At 44.1% G+C, this 22339-nt stretch overlaps 1 protein-coding gene across 3 annotated transcripts in view; it reads left to right on the top strand.

The window, feature by feature from the left end:
* Positions 1 to 4733: 4733 nt before the first annotated feature.
* Positions 4734 to 22339, top strand: part of FAM189A2 (family with sequence similarity 189 member A2) — a 140418-nt gene continuing 122812 nt past the window's right edge. For 2 of the 3 annotated variants that reach the window (XM_040356823.1, XM_040356815.1), the window contains exons 1-2: positions 4884 to 5417; positions 20472 to 20528. In XM_040356823.1, coding sequence (XP_040212757.1) covers positions 5049 to 5417; positions 20472 to 20528 — 426 coding nt within the window. In that variant the 5' untranslated portion in view covers positions 4884 to 5048. Of the gene's footprint in view, positions 5418 to 20471; positions 20529 to 22339 lie in introns of all 3 variants that reach the window. The other variant, XM_040356832.1, reaches the window with a different exon arrangement.

Below are 22339 nucleotides of genomic sequence, written 5' to 3'. Positions count from 1 at the left end.
CATAAGACCTGAATGGAAGCCAGATGATATTGGTTGGTCTAAGGGTCGCATAGCCTGGTTGGTAGATGTCCGGATTTTCTGTATTTTGGCTTCAAATGACAGAAGAAGGCTGGAGCACATTTTATCTGAGGATGGTATGGAAGAAGAGTATTTTTTGTTGTTAAAGAGGCTGGATGTGATTTTGAATAGTTCAGCCTCTTTATTAATAGCTTGGGCTATTTGGGCATTATAATAGCTTCTTTTTTGGAGTTTTACGTGCTTGCTATACACTCTGCACTGGTTCCTGTAGGCCAATTTGTCCTGCGGGTGGTTAGTTCTGATCCATTTGCGTTCAAGCTGACGTCTTTTGGATTTTAACTCTCCCAGTGAGGATGAATACCAAGGGCATGATTTAGATTTTCTAGGCCTATTGTATGACGTAGTGATGGGCGCCACTTTGTCAAGGGTGTTTATTAGTTTTTGTTCAAATGCATCCATGGCCTGTTCTAATTTTTCCAAATCATTTTCAATGTCGACTAACTTCTGTTCTGAATTGCCTTGGCTGTTAATATAGGCTGAATGAAAGGTTTCATCGCTGATTTTTGTAAGTTTTCGGAAAGGCTTTGATCTTTCGATCGGGGGGCCTGAGGTATTTTTTCTGGGGGCTAAGTCTGGCAGAGTGTATTTTAATAGATAGTGGTCCGTCCATCCTGTCACTGTTGTAGATAGATTTGTGACTTGAAGATCATTAGAGAGTATAGCGTCAAGCTGATGTCCAAGGATATGAGTTGGCCCCTGAACTTTCTGCTCGAACCCCATACCCTCCAGGTCTTCTAGGAGGTCCTTGGCGTGTGGTTCTTCAGTCTGCTCTAACCAAACGTTGAAGTCTCCTTGAATTATTAATTTATCCTGGTTAGCAGTTAGTTGCATAATATATTCATTAAATTCTTTGACAAAATGGCCGCTATATTCTGGAGGTCTATATATAGTGACCAGGGTAAATGATGAGCAAGGATTGACTGAGCATTTAATGATAAGACTTTCAAAGGTATATCCCTGTGATGAGTTCCCAGGTCTTTGCACCTGCTGTGCCCTTTATGAGGGGTTCCAACCATCCCTGTGTTCAGTTCCTGGGTCTGTACATCTGCTGTACCCATTATGAGGGGTTGCCACTATCCCTGTGCTGAGTTCCTGGGTCTGTACGCCTGCTGTGCCAATTATGAGGGGTTCCCACCATCCCTGTGCTGAGTTCCCGGGTCTGTACACTAAGGTGACCCGATTTTTTAAATGAAATCCGGGGACATATTTTTTCTTTACTAGTAATGGCAACAATCAGCGACTCTCTGCCCGTCGCCACCTGCCTCACAGCCTCTCAAGTCTTACTCTTCGGGCCCCGGCTACTACTGGATGGGGAGCGGAGGAAGATCACTTAGCCAGGGAAGGCAAGGAGATAGGCAGGTGGCTGGCCAGGATTTAAGCCAAGACAGAAGAACATGTGAAAGGAGCTGAATTGGCATGCGCCCGAAACTGAAGAAATATTCCCTCCGCTCCGACCAGCACATGATCATCAGAAAGGGGCACAGATAATGGGAAAAATATAAACCCCCTATGCTAGTAGGCACGATGGAGCGGGGGTATGTAATTCTAATTTTTTTATTTTAATTCTGCACTGATTGTCTTTGAAATTGCCCCCTATTAAATCCAATCTGGGGACAAACCCAGGGACAGACTTGGTCCGGGGACAGTGTCCTCAATCAGGGGACTGTCCCCTGAAACTGGGGATGTCTGGTCACCCTACTGTACACCCACTTTGCCCATTATGAGAGGTTCCCACCGTCCCTGTGTGCAATCCGTTAATACAATTCCGCATCGTTCTCCTTGTATCCCCGGATTAATTTACAAAGGGATCTATACATCTATAAGGGATCCTATATCTGTAACATCTGCACATATATATCTATATACTCAAGAAGCACTTCAATCCATTAATGCAATCCCACATCATTCTCCTTACATCCCCCGGATTACTTTAGAAAGGGACCTGCATATATATATATATATATATATATATATATATATATACTGTATATACAGTATCTCACAAAAGTGAGTAAACCCTCACATTTTTGTAAATATTTTATTATATCTTTTCATGTGACAACACTGAAGAAATTACCCTTTGCTACAATGTAAAGTAGTGAGTGTACAGCTTGTATAACAGTGTAAATTTGTTGTCCCCTCAAAAAAACTCAACACACAGCCATTAACCCCTTCCATACAGGGCATTTTCATCCCCTTCCTGCCCAGACCAATTTTTGTTTTCAGCGCTGTTGCACTTTGAATGACAATTGCGCGGTCATGCAACACTGTACCCAAATTAAATCTTTATGTTTTTTCCCCCCACAAATAGAGCTTTCGTTTGGTGGTATTTGATCATTTCTGCGGTTTTTATTTTTAGCGCTATAAACAAAAGAAGAGTGTAAATTTAAAAAAAAAACACAATATTTTTTACTTTTTTATTTAAAAAATATAATATTTGAAAAAAAAAAAAAAAATTTTTTTCCTCAGTTTAGACCGATACGTTTTCTTCTACATATTTTTCGTAAAAAAATTGCAATAATCGTATATTGATTGGTTTGCACAAAAGTTATAGTTCTTTTTTACTAGTAATGGCGGCGATCTCCGATTTTTTTATTGTGACCGTGACATTGCGGCGGACACATCGGACACTTTTGACACGTTTTTGGGACCATTCACATTTATACAGCGATTACTGCTATAAATATGCACAGATTACTGTGTAAATGTGACTGGCAGGGAAGGGGTTAATGCTAGGGGGCGCTGAAGGGGTTAAAATGTTCCCTAAAGTGTGTTCTAACTGTAGGGGGGAGGGGACTCACAAGGGGAGGAGACCGATGTGTGTTGCTCTGTTCTGGGAACACAGCATCAGTCTCCTCACCTCTGACAGGAGGTGGATCTGGGTGTTTACACACCCAGATCCACACTTCTGCCGTGATCACCGGCAATCGCGGGTGCCCGGCGGCAATTTAATTTTACAATGGCCCGGTAAGGAAAGGGTTAATGTCTAAACCGCTGGCAACTAAAGTGAGTACACCCCTAAGTGAAAATTTCCAAATTGGGCCCAAAGTGTCAATATTTTGTGTGGCTCCATTATTCTCCAGCACTGCCTTAACCCTCTTGGGCATGGAGTTCACCAGAGCTTCACAGGTTGCCACTGGGGTCCTTGTCTACTCCTCCATTATGACATCACGGAGCTGCTGGATGTTAGGGACCTTGGGCTCCTCCACCTTCCGCTTGAAGATGCCCCACAGATGCTCAAAAGGGTTGAGGTCTAGAGACTGCGGCCCAGGCTCTCAAGGGAGGGGATCATGCTCTGCTTCGGCATGTCATAGTACATGTTGGCATTCATGGTTCTCTCAATGAACTGTAGCTCCCCAGTGTGACAAAACGCCGAAAAAAACGATCAAAAACGCTACGCTCAGGTGTGAATGCAGCCTAAAGGTTGGCCAATAAAGCTTCTCAGGCTCAATGATATGATGTAAAAAACGCCATGCCTCCCAAAGACACCTGTGTGAAGGGTTGCCACCTCATCCCTTTAAAACAGAACACATGAATTACACAGGTTCTGTGGCTGATTTAATTTAGATAAGGCTCCACTTGAGTTCAATTACCACCTTAATCAGCCACAGAACCTGTGTAATTCATATGTGTTCTGTTTTAAAGGGATGAGGTGGCAACCCTACCTGTGTGTCCAGCGCCCTGCACACACTTAAAGGCCTTGCGTTCCTGATCTGGATACGAGGATATTTCCTAAAAGCCAGTGTTGTCCCTATTCTGACCCTACTTGCCAGGAACCATTCTCTATGCTATGCACTCTCCCTAACAAGTGGGGTCTCTGTACCTAACATACCTATTTTATAAGGTGCCACATCAAGATGGCCACCGAAGGTCACCTGAGGTTGTAGCGTCCAATCAGACAGCTGGTTCTTCTAAAATGCTGATGGAGTCCATGAGGGGACATTTTCCCTCTTCACTCCATCTGTATAAAGGCACAGCGACACCTACTGGACAGAGGGTAACCCTGCACCTGCCAAACGTGTTCATGACGTCATGCTGCGATGGATGCTTATGTGTGGCAGATGGGTGTTAAAGCCATGTTCCTTGCTGTTACATATGTGTGTTATATGGTTGGCAATAACTAAATGCCAAACTGTTTTTTAAAGTGGAGTTCCACCAATATAAAAATCAACAGCTACAAAAAGTGTTAATCGGACACTCACCTGTCCCAGGTTCCAGCGATGTGGGCGTACAAAAGCCCCTCTAGTCTCCCCCCTCCTCTCTGTGGCGCTGGCTGGCTGCATTTTGAGTTGTCCTCAGAACAGGAATTGTGGGGATATCTTCCAATGGGGACGGTAGTTCCGGTGACCCTGTGTAAACAAGGGATTCCCTTACTTTGGAGGGATTTCCTCTCACTTCCTGTTGTGGTTATAGGACAGGAAGTGAAGAGATATCTCACAGATGGCAAAAATAAACCTTGCAGGGGTTATAACCCTCCTTTACTCTATTCCAATTGAAGTTTAGCTTTTTGTGAAAAGAAGGGAAAGGCTTTCCTTGTACTAGTCCCGCATTTGGTCCAGTAGTATTCCAAGAAATGGTCCTCCATAGGAGAGGGAAAAGGTCAGACAAGAGGAGGGAAGTTGATCTAGAACCCTCTGTGTGTACACATGCCAAATATGTGAGTGCCAGGCACTCCCCACCCCCCTCCTGATAACCAGTGGAGTTATTTTGGAACTTCCATGTCGGACTGTGGTGTGCAGGGAAGAAGAAGAAGACGAGAAGGGGTGTGAGGAAAAGAAGAAGGTTTCCCAGGAATGAGGGCATGCTATGACTGGACACAGTGGAGAGCATGCTATGACCGGAGAGCATGCTATGACCGGAGAGCATGCTATGGCTGGCCCATATGACAAGACGGTATTAGCTGAGCTGTGTTGTGTCTGATCAGGTTTCCAGCCTCCCCCTCTTCCAGCACTGCTACCCTCCCCTTCCCAATGATGTCTCTGCCAGTACTGCTTCCTGGCTCTTGTTGTCCCATGGCCGGGCTCTCCTCTTCCATGGGTAATGCAGCAGCCTGTACTTCTTCCCCGGGCGGGGAGCCCTCTCAGCACCGGACACGAAGGGCCCGAGGGGTACTACAACCCCCTAGATGTTCAGCCTCCCTGGGGCTGTGCCCCCCTCCTCCTATCAGCAGTAGACGCCGAGCGGCTTCTGGACTCACTCTGCCCGGCAGACCTCTGCTCTCCCTCGGCTTGTTACAGCTCATCCTGGGCTGCTGCACTGTGGCCCTCAGTTTTGGGGCCCTGTCACTCAGTAAGAACCCCCAGATCAGGAGCTCGTGTCCTTTCTGGGCTGGCTCGTCGGTAAGTAGTCCTTACCTTCATCTCACATACACAACCTTTCCTCTATGGGGCTTTGGGGTTATCTCTCCACTTGTTGGAATCAACTTTTCATGGTGAGCTGGGCTGCTCAGGACATGGGGGACACACAGACAGACATGGGGACACAGTCACACATAAGGACACACAGACAGACATGGGGACACACAGACAGACATGGGGACAGACATGGGGACACACAGAGAGAGATGGGGACACACAGACAGACATGGGGACACACAGAGAGAGATGGGGACACACAGAGAGACATGGGGACTCACAGACAGACATGGGGACAGACAGACAGACACACAGACAGACACTGGGACACACAGACAGACATGGGGGCACACAGACAGACATGGGGACACACAGACAGACATGGGGGCACACACAAGGACACACAGACAGACATGGGGACACACCGAGAGAGATGGGAACACGTAGACAGACATGGGGACACACATGAGGACACACAGACAGACATGAGGACACACAGACAGACATGGGGACACACAGACAGACATGGGGACACACAGACAGACATGGGGACACACCGAGAGAGATGGGAACACGTAGACAGACATGGGGACACACAGACAGACATGAGGACACACAGACAGACATGGGGACACACAGAGAGAGATGGGGACACACAGACAGACATGGGGACACACAGACAGACATGGGGACACACAGATAGACATGGGGACACACAGATAGACATGGGGACACACAGATAGACATGGGGACACACAGAGAGGGATGGGGACACACAGAGAGGGATGGGGACACACAGACAGACATGGGGACACACAGAGAGAGATGGGGACACACAGACAGACATGGGGACACACAGATAGACATGGGGACACACAGAGAGGGATGGGGACACACAGACAGACATGGGGACACACAGACAGACATGGGGACACACAGATAGACATGGGGACACACAGATAGACATGGGGACACACAGAGAGGGATGGGGACACACAGACAGACATGGGGACACACAGAGAGAGATGGGGACACACAGAGAGAGATGGGGACACACAGACAGACATGGGGACACACATGAGGTCACACAGACAGACATGGGGACACACAGACAGACATGGGGACACACAGACAGACATGGGGACACACCGAGAGAGATGGGAACACGCAGACAGACATGGGGACACACAGACAGACATGGGGACACACAGACAGACATGGGGACACACAGAGAGAGATGGGGACACACAGAGAGAGATGGGGACACACAGACAGACATGGGGACACACATGAGGACACACAGACAGACATGGGGACACACAGACAGACATGGGGACACACAGATAGACATGGGGACACACAGATAGACATGGGGACACACAGAGAGGGATGGGGACACACAGAGAGAGATGGGGACACACAGAGAGAGATGGGGACACACAGAGAGAGATGGGGACACACAGAGAGAGATGGGGACACACAGACAGACATGGGGACACACATGAGGTCACACAGACAGACATGGGGACACACAGACAGACATGGGGACACACCGAGAGAGATGGGAACACACAGACAGACATGGGGACACACATACAGACATGGGGACACACAGACAGACATGGGGACACACCAAGAGAGATGGGGACACACAGACAGACATGGGGACACACAGAGAGAGATGGGACACACAGACAGACAGGGGGACACACAGAGAGAGATGGGGACACACAGACAGACATGGGGACACACAGAGAGAGATGGGGACACACAGACAGACATGGGGACACACAGAGAGAGATGGGGACACACAGACAGACATGGGGACACACAGAGAGAGATGGGGACACACAGACAGACATGGGGACACACAGAGAGAGATGGGGACACACAGACAGACACACAGACAGACACACAGAGAGAGATGGGGACACACAGACAGACACAAGGACACACAGACAGACATAGGACACACACAGACATGGGGACACACAGACAGACATGGGGTCACACATAGACATAGAACACACACAGACATGGGGACACACACAGACATGGGGACACACACAGACATGGGGACACACACAGACATGGGGACACACAGACAGACATGGGGACACACAGACAGACATGGGGACACACAGACAGACATGGGGACACACAGACAGACATGGGGACACACACAGACATGGGGACACACACAGACATGGGGACACACAGACAGACATAGGACAGACAGACATAGGACACACACAGACATGGGGACACACAGACATGGGGACACACACAGACATGGGGACACACACACAGGCATGGGGACACACACAGGCATGGGGACACACACAGACATGGGGACACACAGACAGACATGGGGACACACAGACAGACATAGGACACACACAGACATGGGGACACACAAACAGACATAGGACACACACAGGCATGGGGACACACACAGACATGGGGACACACAGACAGACATAGGACACACACAGACATGGGGACACACACAGACACAGGGACACACACAGACATGGGGACACACAGACATGGGGACACACAGACAGACATAGGACACACACAGACATGGGGACACACAGACAGACATAGGACACACACAGACATGGGGACACACACAGACACAGGGACACACACAGACATGGGGACACACAGACATGGGGACACACAGACAGACATAGGAAACACTCAGACATGACAGCTCAGGACTAGCACACCATCTACACAGAACTAACACACACACACACATAATGCTACAGAGACCCGCATTGTTACATTGTATACAATCATCTGACAACTTCACTGATTCCTGCAATTATATGACTAGTGAGGGGACCCTGTCATGGATCACATAGAACAACCGTCCAGAGGAGCTAGGAGGACATTCTATCCAGAAATCTCTCTTCTACTTACCTATCTATTATAAGCTATTATTTATCCATCTCTCTGTCTATATATATCTATTTATCCATCTTCATAAATCTAGTAATATTTATCCATATGCATCTATCTATCTATCTATCTATCTATCTATCTATCTATCTATCTATCTATCTATCGGTTTATCTCCATGCATCTATCTATCTATCTATCTATCTATCTATCTATCTATCTATCTATCTATGTCTGTTTATTTATAGATGTATCTCTATCTATCTATCTATCTATCTATCTATCTATCTATCTATCTAGCTATCTAGCTATGTCTGTTTATCTATAGATTTATCTCTATCTGTCTATCTATCTATGTCTGTTTATCTATAGATTTATCTCTATCTATCTATCTTTATGCATCCATTTATATATCTATCAATAATATCTATTTACCCATCTATCTATATCTATCTTTCTATTTACTAATATCTATGTATCTATCTATCTATCTATCTATCTATCTATCTATCTATCTATCTATCTATCTATCTATCTATCTATCTATCTATCTATCTATCTATCTATTTTTATCTGTCTATTTATCTATAGATTTCTCTTTATTTATACATATATTTATATATCCATCTGTATATATCTATCTATCTCTATTTATCTATATATTTATCTCTGTTTATACATCTATTGGTATATCCATCTCTATATCTATCTCTATATCTATCTATCTATCTATCTATCTATCTATCTATCTATCTATCTATCTATCTATCTATCTTTATGCATCTATTTATATATCCATCTATTAATACCCAACACATCTATCTCTCTATTTACTAATATCTATCTATATATCTCCTTTTATCTGTCTATTTATATATAGATTTCTCTCTATTTATACATATATTTATAAATCCATCTCTATCTATTTATCTATCTATCTATCTATCTATATAAATGTATCTGTTAATATAAATGTATGTCTATCTATATATCAATATAAATGTATCCATATCTATCTTCATTTATCTCTTTCTCTCTCTCTCTCTCTATCTATCTACATTTATCTCTATCTGTCTTTATATAAATGTATCCATATCTGTCTGTCTAGCTATACATTTATCTGTCTGTCTATCTATACATCTATCTGTCTGTCTGTCTGTCTCTCCATACATCTATTTGTCTGTCTGTCTCTCTACCCATACATCTATTTGTCTGTCTGTCTATCTACCCATACATCTATCTATACATCTACCTGTCTATCTACCTATACATCTATCTATCTACCCATACATCTATCTATCTGTCTATCTACCTATACATCTATCTGTCTATCTATCATACATCTATTAATACATCTACCTGTCTATATACCTATACATCTATCTGTCTATCTACCCATACATCTATCTGTCTATATACCTATACATCTACCTGTCTATCTACCTATACATCTATCTGTCTATCTACCTATAGATCTATCTGTCTATCTACCCATACATCTATCTGTCTATCTACCCATACATCTATCTGTCTATCTACCCATACATCTATGGTATCTATACATCTATCTGTCTATCTACCCATACATCTATCTGTCTATCTACCCATACATATACCTATACATCTACCTGTCTATCTACCTATACATCTACCTGTCTATATACCTATACATCTGTCTGTCTATATACCTATGCATCTATCTGTCTATCTACCTATACATATACCTATACATCTACCTGTCTATCTACCTATACATCTACCTGTCTATTTACCTATACATCTGTCTGTCTATATACCTATGCATCTATCTGTCTATCTACCTGTCTATCTATCTATACATCTATCTGTCTATATACCTGTCTATCTATCTATACATCTATCTGTCTATATACCTATAGATCTATCTGTCTATCTACCTATACATCTATCTATACATCTATCTGTCTATCTACCTATACATCTCTCTGTCTATCTACCCATACATCTATATGTCTATCTACCCATACATCTACCTGTCTATCTACCTATACATCTACCTGTCTATCTATCTATACGTCTATCTGTCTATCTACCCATACATCTCTCTGTCTATCTACCCATACATCTCTGTCTATTTACCCATACATCTCTCTGTCTATCTACCCATACATCTCTCTGTCTATCTACCCATACATCTCTCTGTCTATCTACCCATACATCTCTCTGTCTATCTACCCATACATCTCTCTGTCTATCTACCCATACATCTCTCTGTCTATCTACCCATACATCTCTCTGTCTATCTACCCATACATCTACCTATACATCTATCTGTTTATCTACCCATACATCTATCTGTCTATCTACCCATACGTCTATGGTATCTATACATCTATCTGTCTATCTACCCATACATCTATGGTATCTATACATCTATCTGTCTATCTACCCATACATCTATCTGTCTATCTACCTATACATCTATGGTATATATACATCTATCTGTTTATCTACCCATACATCTATCTATCTACCCATACATCTATCTGTCTATCTACCCATACATCTTTGGTATCTATACATCTATCTGTCTATCTACCCATACATCTATCTGTCTATCTACCTATACATCTATGGTATATATACATCTATCTGTTTATCTACCCATACATCTATCTATCTACCCATACATCTATCTGTCTATCTACCCATACATCTATCTATCTACCCATACATCTATCTGTCTATCTACCCATACATCTTTGGTATCTATACATCTATCTGTCTATCTACCCATACATCTATCTGTCTATCTACCTATACATCTATGGTATATATACATCTATCTGTTTATCTACCCATACATCTATCTGTCTATCTACCCATACATCTATCTATCTACCCATACATCTATCTGTCTATCTACCCATACATCTATCTATCTACCCATACATCTATCTGTCTATCTACCCATATAGTATCTATTCATCTATCCGTGTATCTACTCAGACATCTGTCTTCCTATCTATCCATGGAATATAGAATACAGAATACTGGGACATGGCACAAGTGAGTTTACTATAAGACAGGTGACAGTGCATAGCCACCACGGTGTCAGTCAGACAATATTTAAGGACAACCATCCTGCTGATTTATAAAAGAACCCTCTCAGCATTTCTTTGTATTACAAATAATAGCCCCTAATTTTTTTTTGTTTAGTTTTGATGCCCATGAGTCGTTGTTAAAATTAGATTACAGGTCAACTTTGCCCATTGTTTCTTTTGTTTTGTTGTTGGGGGTCACTGAGAGTACCTATTGATTGGTGGCGGGGGAGGTCCATGGTGGATATTAGTACATTGATCACTATGAGGAATGGAGAGTCAGTACTGACAGCGGGGTGGGCAGTGTTTGCTTCAGTAATGGTATCAATCTCTACAAATGATGATAAAGATCGCTGTGTTCACCATAATACCTTTGACTTGACATCATTATCTTCGGTTGATAGCATTATCATTTGAGACAACACTGCACTCTATCATTTCTTATATGTTTGGTCACATATTGATGGAAAACAAACCTGTTCTTTTTTACAAACGTGTATGTACTAAAGAGCTGGATTGTTTTAGCTGTTGATAGAGTAGGTAAGGTTTAAAGCCCCTGTCACTTTTCTTTTTGCTATGTTTAGTTAGGGGACACAGGAAGTGAGAGGAAATTCTACAATGTGACAGTAATCCCTATTGGAACAGGTGTCCCCATAGGAGGATATCCAATCACTCTGGTGACAACTTTACTATTTCGAATTTTCCCCTAATTTCTGTCTCGGTGACAATGGTAACCAGGACAAATAGAGAGGGTAAATCTACCCATTTGGGACACAGACAGTTATAAAAAAACCTTACTGGAATGCTAATCCTTCCCTACACTGTCCTAAACTGAAAAGAATTGGCAGTATGCATACTTTAAAGGCTAACTCCACCTTGTAGATCATGTTACAATCAGTGTTGATGGGGAATTGAACAATTTTCTTTCCTTCCACCACCCGTAGTGCTTTTGTGTCCTGCTGGTGAGGGGCACAGGGAGAATTCTTGACTGGCAGAACACAATGATTACTGCTAGCCACCAGCAATAATCACCAAAAAAATTCCAACAGGCTGGTTGTACCCAAGTCGATCGACTCTTGGCCAGTCCCTGCTGGACCGGCCGAATTTTGATCCATGTATGGCCGGCTTTAGGGTGAAACATGTAACATGGTTGCAAGTGGACTCCCACACCCCCTCCCTGGCAGCTGTCAGCTTGAATCTTAGGCTGGGTTCACACTATTGTGAATTGGATTTGGGTTTCCCCACAATCCGTTTGCATAGCAGAAGAGTGTGACCGAATCTCTATGGAACCTCTGCTGGGATATTGTACTTCACTTCTGTAGAGTGGAGTTGGCTACATACCAATCAGAATTTGTCTGGTCCCTGCGGAAACATATTTCAATCAGCCTATGGCCATTTTATGGCATGGGTTTAAAGGTCATCACACGCGCATTACGCGAAAAACTATATACCAGGAAAACTTAATGGGGTTGTAAAGGTACATTTTTTTCCCCTAAATAGCTTCCTTTACTTTAGTGCAGTCCTCCTTCACTTACCTCATCCTTCCATTTTGCTTTTAAATGTCCTTATTTTTTCTGAGAAATCCTCACTTCCTGTTCTTCTGTCTGTAACTACACACAGTAATGCAAGGATTTCTCCCTGGTGTGGAGAAAGCCTCTTGAGGGGGGAGGGGGCGAGCTGGAGTGTCAGGACACTCTCTACTTTGCAGATAGAGAAAGGAGCTGTGTGTTAGTGGGCGTCCTGACACTCCTGCTCACCCCCTTTAAGAAGCTTTCTCCACACCAGGGACAAAGTGTTGCATTACGGTGTGTAGTTACAGACAGAAGAACAGGAAGTGAGGATTTCTCAGAAGAAATAAGGACATTTAAAAGCAAAATCAAAGGGTGAGGTAAGTGAAGGGGGACTGCACTACGGTAAAGGAAGCTATTTAGTTTTGTTTTTTTTACCTTTGCAAACCCTTTAAGCTGAATCTGGCCCACCAGGTCATTTCATGTGGCCCTCACGCCTCTCCTGCAGCTGTGGACACCCCCCCCCCCTTTGTCTCTGCCCCCACATTGTCTCAGCAATCAGAAGCAGAGAGGAGGACAGAACGCCTCCTCCAGATCTTGCTTTTCTCTGTGCAGCTGCAGCACCCCTAATCCCAGACTTCAGCCCTTCTATGGTTCTCCTCCAGACCCTGCAGTTTGTGGGAAACTCTTGACATCTGATGTAAGGGGGAGTGGGGTGCTCTGGACATCTGCTTATAATTACTAGAAGAATAATACAATTCTATGCCAGTCTGAAAAGGAGGGTCGCACACCGCTGGGATCATCCATACAAAACTTTATTTGAGATTGCTCAGACAGAACACTGTGACAGAACCATGTTCTGTCTTCAATAAAGTTTCTTGTGTATTATACCCGTGGTGTGCGACCCTCCTTCTCAGACTTGCATTGTCTGCTAAAGGAGTGGGTTCTGTGCCAGTCTGCACCTGCCCTTCACAGCTTCAGTCTATTACTATAACCAGTAGTAATGGAATGTGTAGATACATTTCTATAGTCAGACAGATACAACTGGCGCTATGAGGGCAACCATAATGCTGATGCAACCCCCAATGACACCCCTGACATACAGTTATGTCCATATATATTTGGACACAGGCACAATTTTCATACTTTTGGCTCTGTATGCTACCAGAATAAAAATTAACATGAAACATTCTAAAAGAATTTGAAGTGCAGACTTTCAGCTTTAACCGTTTCCGGACCGCCCACTGCATATATACTGCAGCCGCTCCCACAGCGATTGGACACAGCGGGAGCCAATCAGTGGGTCCAGCGGCCGTGATTGTCGCCACGACCTGCCGATCATTCTGTGGAGAGACGGAGCAGCGGTGTGCCTATGTAAACAAGGCAAACCGCTGATCTGTCAGGAAGATAAAAAGAGATCTTGTAGCTAAAACACGATTATTCTGTTCCTCCAGTTTATGCACTCCCCCCACAGTTAGAAAGCACCTTCCAGGCACACATTTAACCCCTTGATCGCCCCTGGTGTTAACCCCTTTCCCTGCCAGTCTCATTTATACTGTGACGGTGCATTTTTATTAGCACTGATTACTGTATTGGTGTCACTGGTCCCCAAAAAGTGTCACTTAGTGTCCAATTTGTCCGCCCTAATGTCGCAGTCCCACTAAAAATAGCTGATTGCCGCCATTATGTGTAAAAATAAAAATGCCATAAAAATATCCCATAGTTTGTAGACGCGATAACTTTTGCACAAACCAATCAATTTATGCTTTTTTAACCAAAAACATGTAGCAAAATACAAATTGATGAAGATTTTTTTTTTTTTTTTATTATGAATGTTTTATAGCAGAAAGTAAAAAAAAATGTTTTTATTCAAAATTGAAGTTTTTTTGTTTGTTTATAGCACAAAAAATAAAAAGCACAGAGGTGCTCAAATACCACCTAAAGAAAGCTTTATTTGTGGGAAAAAAAAGGACATCATTTTATTTGGGTACAGCATCACACGACCACGCATAGGCGTGCGCACAGGGTGTGCCAGGTGTGCCCAGGCACACCCTAATCGCTCTGTGCAGCACAGATTCCCCCTACTGCCCTGGCTCCAATCTTTCCCCGCGCAGCGCTGCCAGCTTCCCTCCTCTTCTATCGACTGTTGCTGCCTTTGTTTAGGAGTGGGGAAGGGGCCAGTAAATGTGATTTACCGGCTCCTTCCCTTTCTGAATAAACATCGTGAGTGGTCGGTAGTTTGTGTGTTTGGGCTTTGGGGTGCACATCCTAATGCAATAGGCTGCACACACCTATGCGACCATGTAATTGTCAGTTAAAGTAACACAGTGCCGTATTGGAAAAAATTGCCTGGTCAGGAAGTGGGCAAAACTTTCCGGAGCTGAAGTGGTTAATTCAAGGGGTTGAACATAAATATCAAGTACAAATTTTAGGAACTGCAACCATTTTTATACACAGTCACCCCCCCCCCCCCCCATTTTCAGGGGATCAAATGTAATTGGACAAATTAATATAATCATATATAACATGTTAATTTTTATTATTTTGTTGAGAATCCTTTACTGGCAATGGCTACCTGAAGTCTGGAACCCATGGACATTACCAAAGACTGGGTTTCCACCTTTCTGATACTTTGCCAGGCTCTAACTGCTGTTCTTTGTTTGTGGGTCTTTCTGCCTTTAACTTTGCCTTCAGTAAGTGAAATTTGTGCTCAATTTAGTTGAGATCAGGTGATTGACTCCTCCATTCCAGAATATCTCACTTCTTTTCCTTCAAAAGCTCCTGGGTTGCTTTTTCAGTGTGTTTTGGGTCATTGTCCATCTGTACTGTGAAGCGCCATCCAATCAACTTTGCTGCATTTGGCTAAATCTGGGCTGATATTATATCTCTAAACACTGCAGAAGTCATCCAGCTGCCTCTGTCTTCTGTCACATCATCAATAAACACCAATGACCCAGTGCCACTGGAAGCCATGCATGTCTTTGCCATCACACCGCTTCCACCATGTTCTACAGATGACGTTGTGTGCTTTGGATCATGAGCTGTTTCAAACCTTCTCCACACCTTTTTCTTTACATCATTCTGGTACAGATTAATCTTAGACCCCTTTCACACTGAGGCGTTTTTCAGGCACTTTGGGCTAAAAATAGCGCCTGTAAAGCGCCTGAAAAACAGCTCCCCTGCATTCTCAACTCCCCTGCATTATAGGCCTATGGCTTTTACACTGAGGTGATGCGCTGGCAGGATGTTAAAAAACGCCTGCAAACAGCATCTTTGGAGCGGAGAAGGAGCTGTGTATACATCGCTTCTGCCCACTGAAATGAATGGGCAGCACCACTGGTAAAGCGCTGCTGCAGCAGCACTTTGTGGGTGGTTTTAACCCTTTTTTGGTCGCTAGCAGGGGTTAAAAACGCCCCGCTAGCGGCCAAAAACCTCTGCAAAAATGACAGTAAAGCGCCGCTAAAAATAGCAGAGCTTTGCCGCCGATGCCGCGATGTGAAAGCACCCTTAGTATCAACCATCCAAAGAATGCTTTTCCAGAACTGGTCTGGCTTTTTTAGAGTTTTTTTGGCAAAGTCTAATCTGGCTTTTATATACTTCAGGCTTCTGAATGGTTTGCACCTTGTGGCGAACCCTCTGTAATTGTTCTTGTTAAGTCTTCTCTTGATTATAGACTTTGACAATGATACACCCACCTTCTGGAGAGTGTCCTTCACTTGTCTGGATGTTGTGAATGGGTTTTTCTTTACCATAGAGAGGATCCTGTGATCATCCACCACTGTTGTCTTTTGTGGACGTTCAGACTTTTATATGTTGCTGAGTTCACCAGTGTGTTCTTCTTTCCTCAGAATGTACCAAGCTGTTGATTTGGCCACTCCTAATGTTGCTGCTATCTCTCTGATGTTTTTGAAGTCTTACAATGGCCTGTTTCACTTGCATGGACAGCTCTTTTGAACACATGAAGTAGGTTTACAGAAATAGATTCCAAATGCAAATACCACACCTAGAATCAACTCCAGACCTTTTACCTGCTTAATTGATGAAGAAATAACAAAGAAGTAGCCCACACCTGGCCATGAAACAGCTTTTGATTCAATTGTCCAATTACATTCAGTCCCTTAAAAAAGGGAAAGCAGAATTCCGCCTGAAAAAAAAAAAAAAAAAAAAACTTAGCAGCTACAAATACTGCAGCTGCTGACTTTTAAAATAAAGACACTTACCTGTCCAGGGCTCCCACAATGTCTTCACCTAAAGCCGACCGGTCCCTCGGCTCCAGGTGGAGACACCGACATCTTCACTAAGGGCTTCACAGTCTGGTTCCCTACTGTACATGCGCGAGTCACGCTGCACATTCTGAGTGGTCCCTGCTGTCTTCTGGGACCTGTGCGTCTCCCAAAATACAGCCAGGGGGGGACGGAGGAGGGGCGGGACATGGCTTAGATTGCCACGGATACGGCAGAGATCTTTCGATATCTGATCTCCCCTCCCCCTGGAAGGTGCCAAATGTGAAACCGGAGGGGGGGGGGGGAATCAGATCAGTGGACGTTTCATTTCTGGGTGGAACTCCGCTTTAAGAGCTGTAATTCCTAAACCCTCCTCCGATTTGGATGTACATCCCTCAAATTAAACCTGAAAGTGTGCACTTTCAGTCCATATTCATTATATAACTAAAGCTTGAATATGTTTTGGTGAATACCTGAAAAAATCTAAAATTGTGCCTGTGTCCAAATATATATATGGACCTAACTGTGGTTGTTGGTAGATCTAAAACAGAGCCTACAGAAAAATTGTAAGCTTTAAGCCAACATTTTTTTTTTTTCTGAAAGAGCAGGGAGGTGTTGAACTGTCTGGTTAATTTTTGCCTATTGGGAGATTTCTCTACACTTCCTGTCCTGTAGATACACAGATTGAAATAAAAAACCCAGCAGCAGTTCTTACTCTTCACCGGCCTATCCAAAACTATAATAAAAGCTTTGGGGCAGATCCACAGAGCGAGTACGCCGGCGTATCTACTGATACGCCGGCGTACTTTCAAATTACCCGCGTCGTATCGTTGTTTTGAATCCTCAAAACAAGATACGACGGCATCTGGGTTAGATCCGACAGGTGTACGTCTTCGTACGCCTTCGGATCTAAGATGCAATTCTTTGGCGTCCGCTGTGTGGCGTTCACGTCGTTTTCCGCGTCGGGTATGCAAATTAGCTATTTCCGACAATCCACGAATGTATGAGCGGCCGTCGCATTTTTTTACGGCGTCTCTAGACGGCTTTTTCCGGCGTATAGTTAAAGCTGGTATTTTGTCGCGTATAGATAGACCTGCCATGTTAAGTATGGCCGTCGTTCCCGCGTTTATTTTGAATTATTTTTTTTTTTTTTGTGTAAGTCGTCCGTGAATCGGGATGGACGTAATTCACGTCTATGTTAAAAAAAATGACGTCCTTGCGACGTCATTTAGCGCAATGCATGGCGGGAAATTTAGGGACGGCGCATGCGCAGTTCATTTGGCGCGGGGACGCGCTTAATTTAAATGAAACACGCCCCCTAATCGCCGATTTGAATTACGCGCCGTTACGCCGCCAGAGATAGACTACGCCGCCGTAACTTACGGCGCAAAATCTTTAAGGATTCGAACTAAAGCCAGGTAAGGTACTGCGGCGTAGCGTATCTCTGATACGCTGCGCGGGTGCAGATCTCTGTGGATCTGCCCCTTTGGTAGATGCAACCTCCCTATTTGTCTTGGGGATTATTACCGTAGAGAAAGGCATATAGAAAATTCTGGATAAAGTGAAAGTGCGCAACAAAAAACATTGATATGTGCAAAAATGATATAAAAATTATATAAAAGCATAAATTAAAATATTAAAGTCCACACAGTACTCCAATAGGTGAAACCGTGATGTCGGACACTCGGAAAAAACACTGTGGTCCGGATTCACAAAGAGTTACGGCGGCGTATCAGTAGGTACGCCAACGTAACTCGGAATCTAAGCCCGTCGTAAGTTTAGGTGTATGCTCAAACTGAGATACACTTAAACCTAGCTAGGATACGACGGCCTGCGCCGTCGTATCTTAGGGTGCAATTTTTCCGCTGGCCGCTAGGTGGCGCTTCCGTCGATTTCGGCGTAGCATATGTAAATGACTAGATACGTCGATTCACGAACGTACGCTTGCCCGCCGCGTAAAGATAAAGCTGCCCCCTAGGTGGCGTAGCCAATGTTAAGTATGGCCGTCATTCCCGCGTCGAAATGTTAAAATTTTACGTCGTTTGCGTAAGTCGTCCGTGAATGGGGCTGGACGTAATTTACGTTCACGTCGAAACCAATACGTCCTTACGGCGTACTTTGGATCAATGCACACTGGGATATGTACACGGACGGCGCATGCGCCGTTCGTAAAAAACGTCAATCACGTTGGGTCACCAATAATTTACATAAAACACGCCCCCTCATCCTCATTTGAATTAGGCGTGCTTACGCCGGCCCCATTTACGCTACGCCGCCGTAACTTAGGAGGCAAGTGCTTTGTGAATACAGCACTTGCCTCTCTGACTTACGGCGGCGTAGCGTAAATACGATACGCTACGCCGCCGTAATAATGCGCGGATCTACGTGAATCCAGCCCTCTGTATTACTAAGCTGAGTGATCCCTGGATGAGCGATTTTGATCTCTATAACTTGCGATCCATCCAATCTGGTAAGCAGCGCTGTTTGTTATATATTCTGAACAGAAGCAACAAGTGTTTTTTCCGAGTGTATCATTTTTTCACATAACAATGTTTTTGGTTGCGCACTTTCACTTTATCCACAATTCTATGAGCTGAATATTCAGGCTATTTTAGTCGCTGCACCATTCTTTGTCATTTTCGATTTTTGCCAATTTTTTGTCATTTCACAAAGTTTAGGGGTAGCGCAGACATTTCACTGTACACATTCTAAATGTTACAGTTGTCACCACAATAAGTGGTGAGAGGAAATCTGCTGATAGGAGCACTTATTCTGGTGACAACTGTGTAAGGCACAGGTGTCAAACACAAGGCCCGTGTGCCAAATCCGGCCCTCCAGGCCATTTCATGTGGCCCTCACACCTCTCCTGCAGCTGCAGGAGAGCTCCAGCCCTCCTCTGGTTCTCCTCCAGACCCTTACTTTCTGTTTTCAAGCAATGCATGCAGCTTCTTCTCAGCAGCAGCATAAGGAAAGGGGGGTCACTGTGATGTAAGAGAGGGTGGGGGACTCAACTTCTGATGGTGGGGTGGCTCTTGACATCTAATGTAAAGGGGAGGGGATGTGCTGGACATCTAATCTTACAGATACAACCGTCCCTTTTGAGAGCAATCATAATGCTGATGCGGCCCACAATGAAATTGAGTTTGACACCTGGTCTAAGGGGTAAATTCCCCTTATTCTTTAAGCATCTCTAAGACAGGAAATGCAGGTGGATCTTCTCATACCAAAATTTTTGTTTGTGGAATGACCTTTTTAAATTTGTATTTTTCAAGCTTTGCCCAGTGCTGATCCTAACTGCAAATGTTATTTGTATTGCAGGTTATTTTGTCAGGGATTATAGGACTAACCACATGGAAAAAGCCCATGGTTCTTCTGGTAAGGTAAAATACATAGAGACAGATTAAATTGTATGCAATTGTAGCAATGAACATCTTGTTTGGTCTGTAACTACACCATTGAGAGCGTTTATTTTAGGGGTTGACCGATTATTAGAGCGGCTGATTATTTGGGGCCGATATTCACATTTTTAAAATAATCGGTATCGGTCAGTAACGATGTTACCGATATTGGTCAGACCTCCTCCCCCTGTCCATGGGCGGCGCTCGCTGTACTCTCTGCCAATCTCTGCCAGCGGTGCTACAGGCAGCAGAGAGATGACATCATCTCTCACTGCCCACCTCCCATCACCGCTGTTCCACCCCTACAGCAGGGCTGCAAAGGCTGCTCTTGACAGAGCTTCAGCCGTGGGTGAGCAGAGAGATAGTTATGTCACCTCGGACGCCGCTGGGGAGATGCTGCTAGATGTAGTGTAAGTAGTGACATGCTGCATCTGGTGGCAGGTGACATTGATGTACAGAATATCGGTACCTAATATTGGCTATTGGCCTGAAAGGCAGCCAAAAAAATCGGTATTCATATCAGCCCTGAAAAAACTATATCGGTCGACCCCTCGTTTTGTTTTATGGGTTTGATAAGTGCGTAAATACCTGTTGATTTTCCCAGAATTCATGTGAGCTGATAACTTCCTGTGCTCTTTGCTGGTGTACAAGGAGGGGGTTATGTTGCCTGTGTGCTTTGTAATGCGTTACAAATGAAGTAGGCAGGGCTGACACCACATGCTTATGATTTCAGAGATTAAAATACACTGGGGTAGATTCACGTAGATCGGCGTTTCTTTGTGCGGGCGTAACGTATCCTATTTACGTTACGCCTCCGCAACTTTTACAGGCAAGTGCCGTATTCTTAAAAGAAAGTTGTGGCGGCGTAGCGTAAATAGGCCGGCGTAAGCCCGCCTAATTCAAATAGTGAAGAGGTGGGTGTGTGTTATGTAAATTAGGCTTGATGTTGATGTTTTTCCTGAACGGCGCATGCGCCGTCCGTGGAATTTCCCGGTGTGCATTCCTCCAAAGTACGCCGCAAGGACGTCAATGGTTTCGACGTGAACGCAAATGACGTCCAGCCCCATTCACGGACGAATTACGCAAACGACGTAAAAAATTCAAAATTCGACGCGGGAACATGCCATACTTAACATTGGTACGCCGCACTTACGCCACCATATAGCAGGGGTAACTATACGCCGGGAAAAGCCTAACGTAAACGGCGTAAATGTACTGCGTCGGCCGGGCATACGTTCGTGAATTCGCGTATCTTGCTGATTTACATATTTCGACGCGTAAATCAGCATACATGCCCCTAGCGGTCAGCGGAAAAATGCAGTTACGATCCGACGGCGTAAGAGACTTACGCCGGTCGGATCTAATAGAAATCTATGCGTAACTGATTCTATGAATCAGGCGCATAGATACGACCGGCCGGACTCAGAAATACGACGGCGTATCTGGAGATACGCCGTCGTATCTTGTCTGTAAATCTACCCCACTGTGTTGTCAGCTCAGACAGGAATGTAAGAGTACTCTGTTTTTCTGGCACATCTACAGGTATTTTTCTGTACTTGTAGCATGTTTAAATGGATAAAGCAGGGGGAAATATGCACGTATTGCAGAGATGTACTGAATGTTTTTTTTTCCTTGTCATATGCTTTCAAAAAAACATGAGGAAAGGAGTTTTTTTTTTTAGAATAAGGCCTCATTTACACAGGACACAACACAAACTCTCCTAGAAGCCTTCCTCCTGGCAGCAGTATTTCATAAGCTTTTAGATGCATTTACAGGCATCAAGAGCTT

Source organism: Rana temporaria, chromosome 1, assembly GCF_905171775.1.
Source record: "Rana temporaria chromosome 1, aRanTem1.1, whole genome shotgun sequence".
NCBI classification, from domain to species: Eukaryota; Metazoa; Chordata; class Amphibia; order Anura; family Ranidae; genus Rana; species Rana temporaria.
Note: the sequence above shows the minus strand (reverse complement) of the source record. Positions and strands in the feature narration are given on the sequence as shown.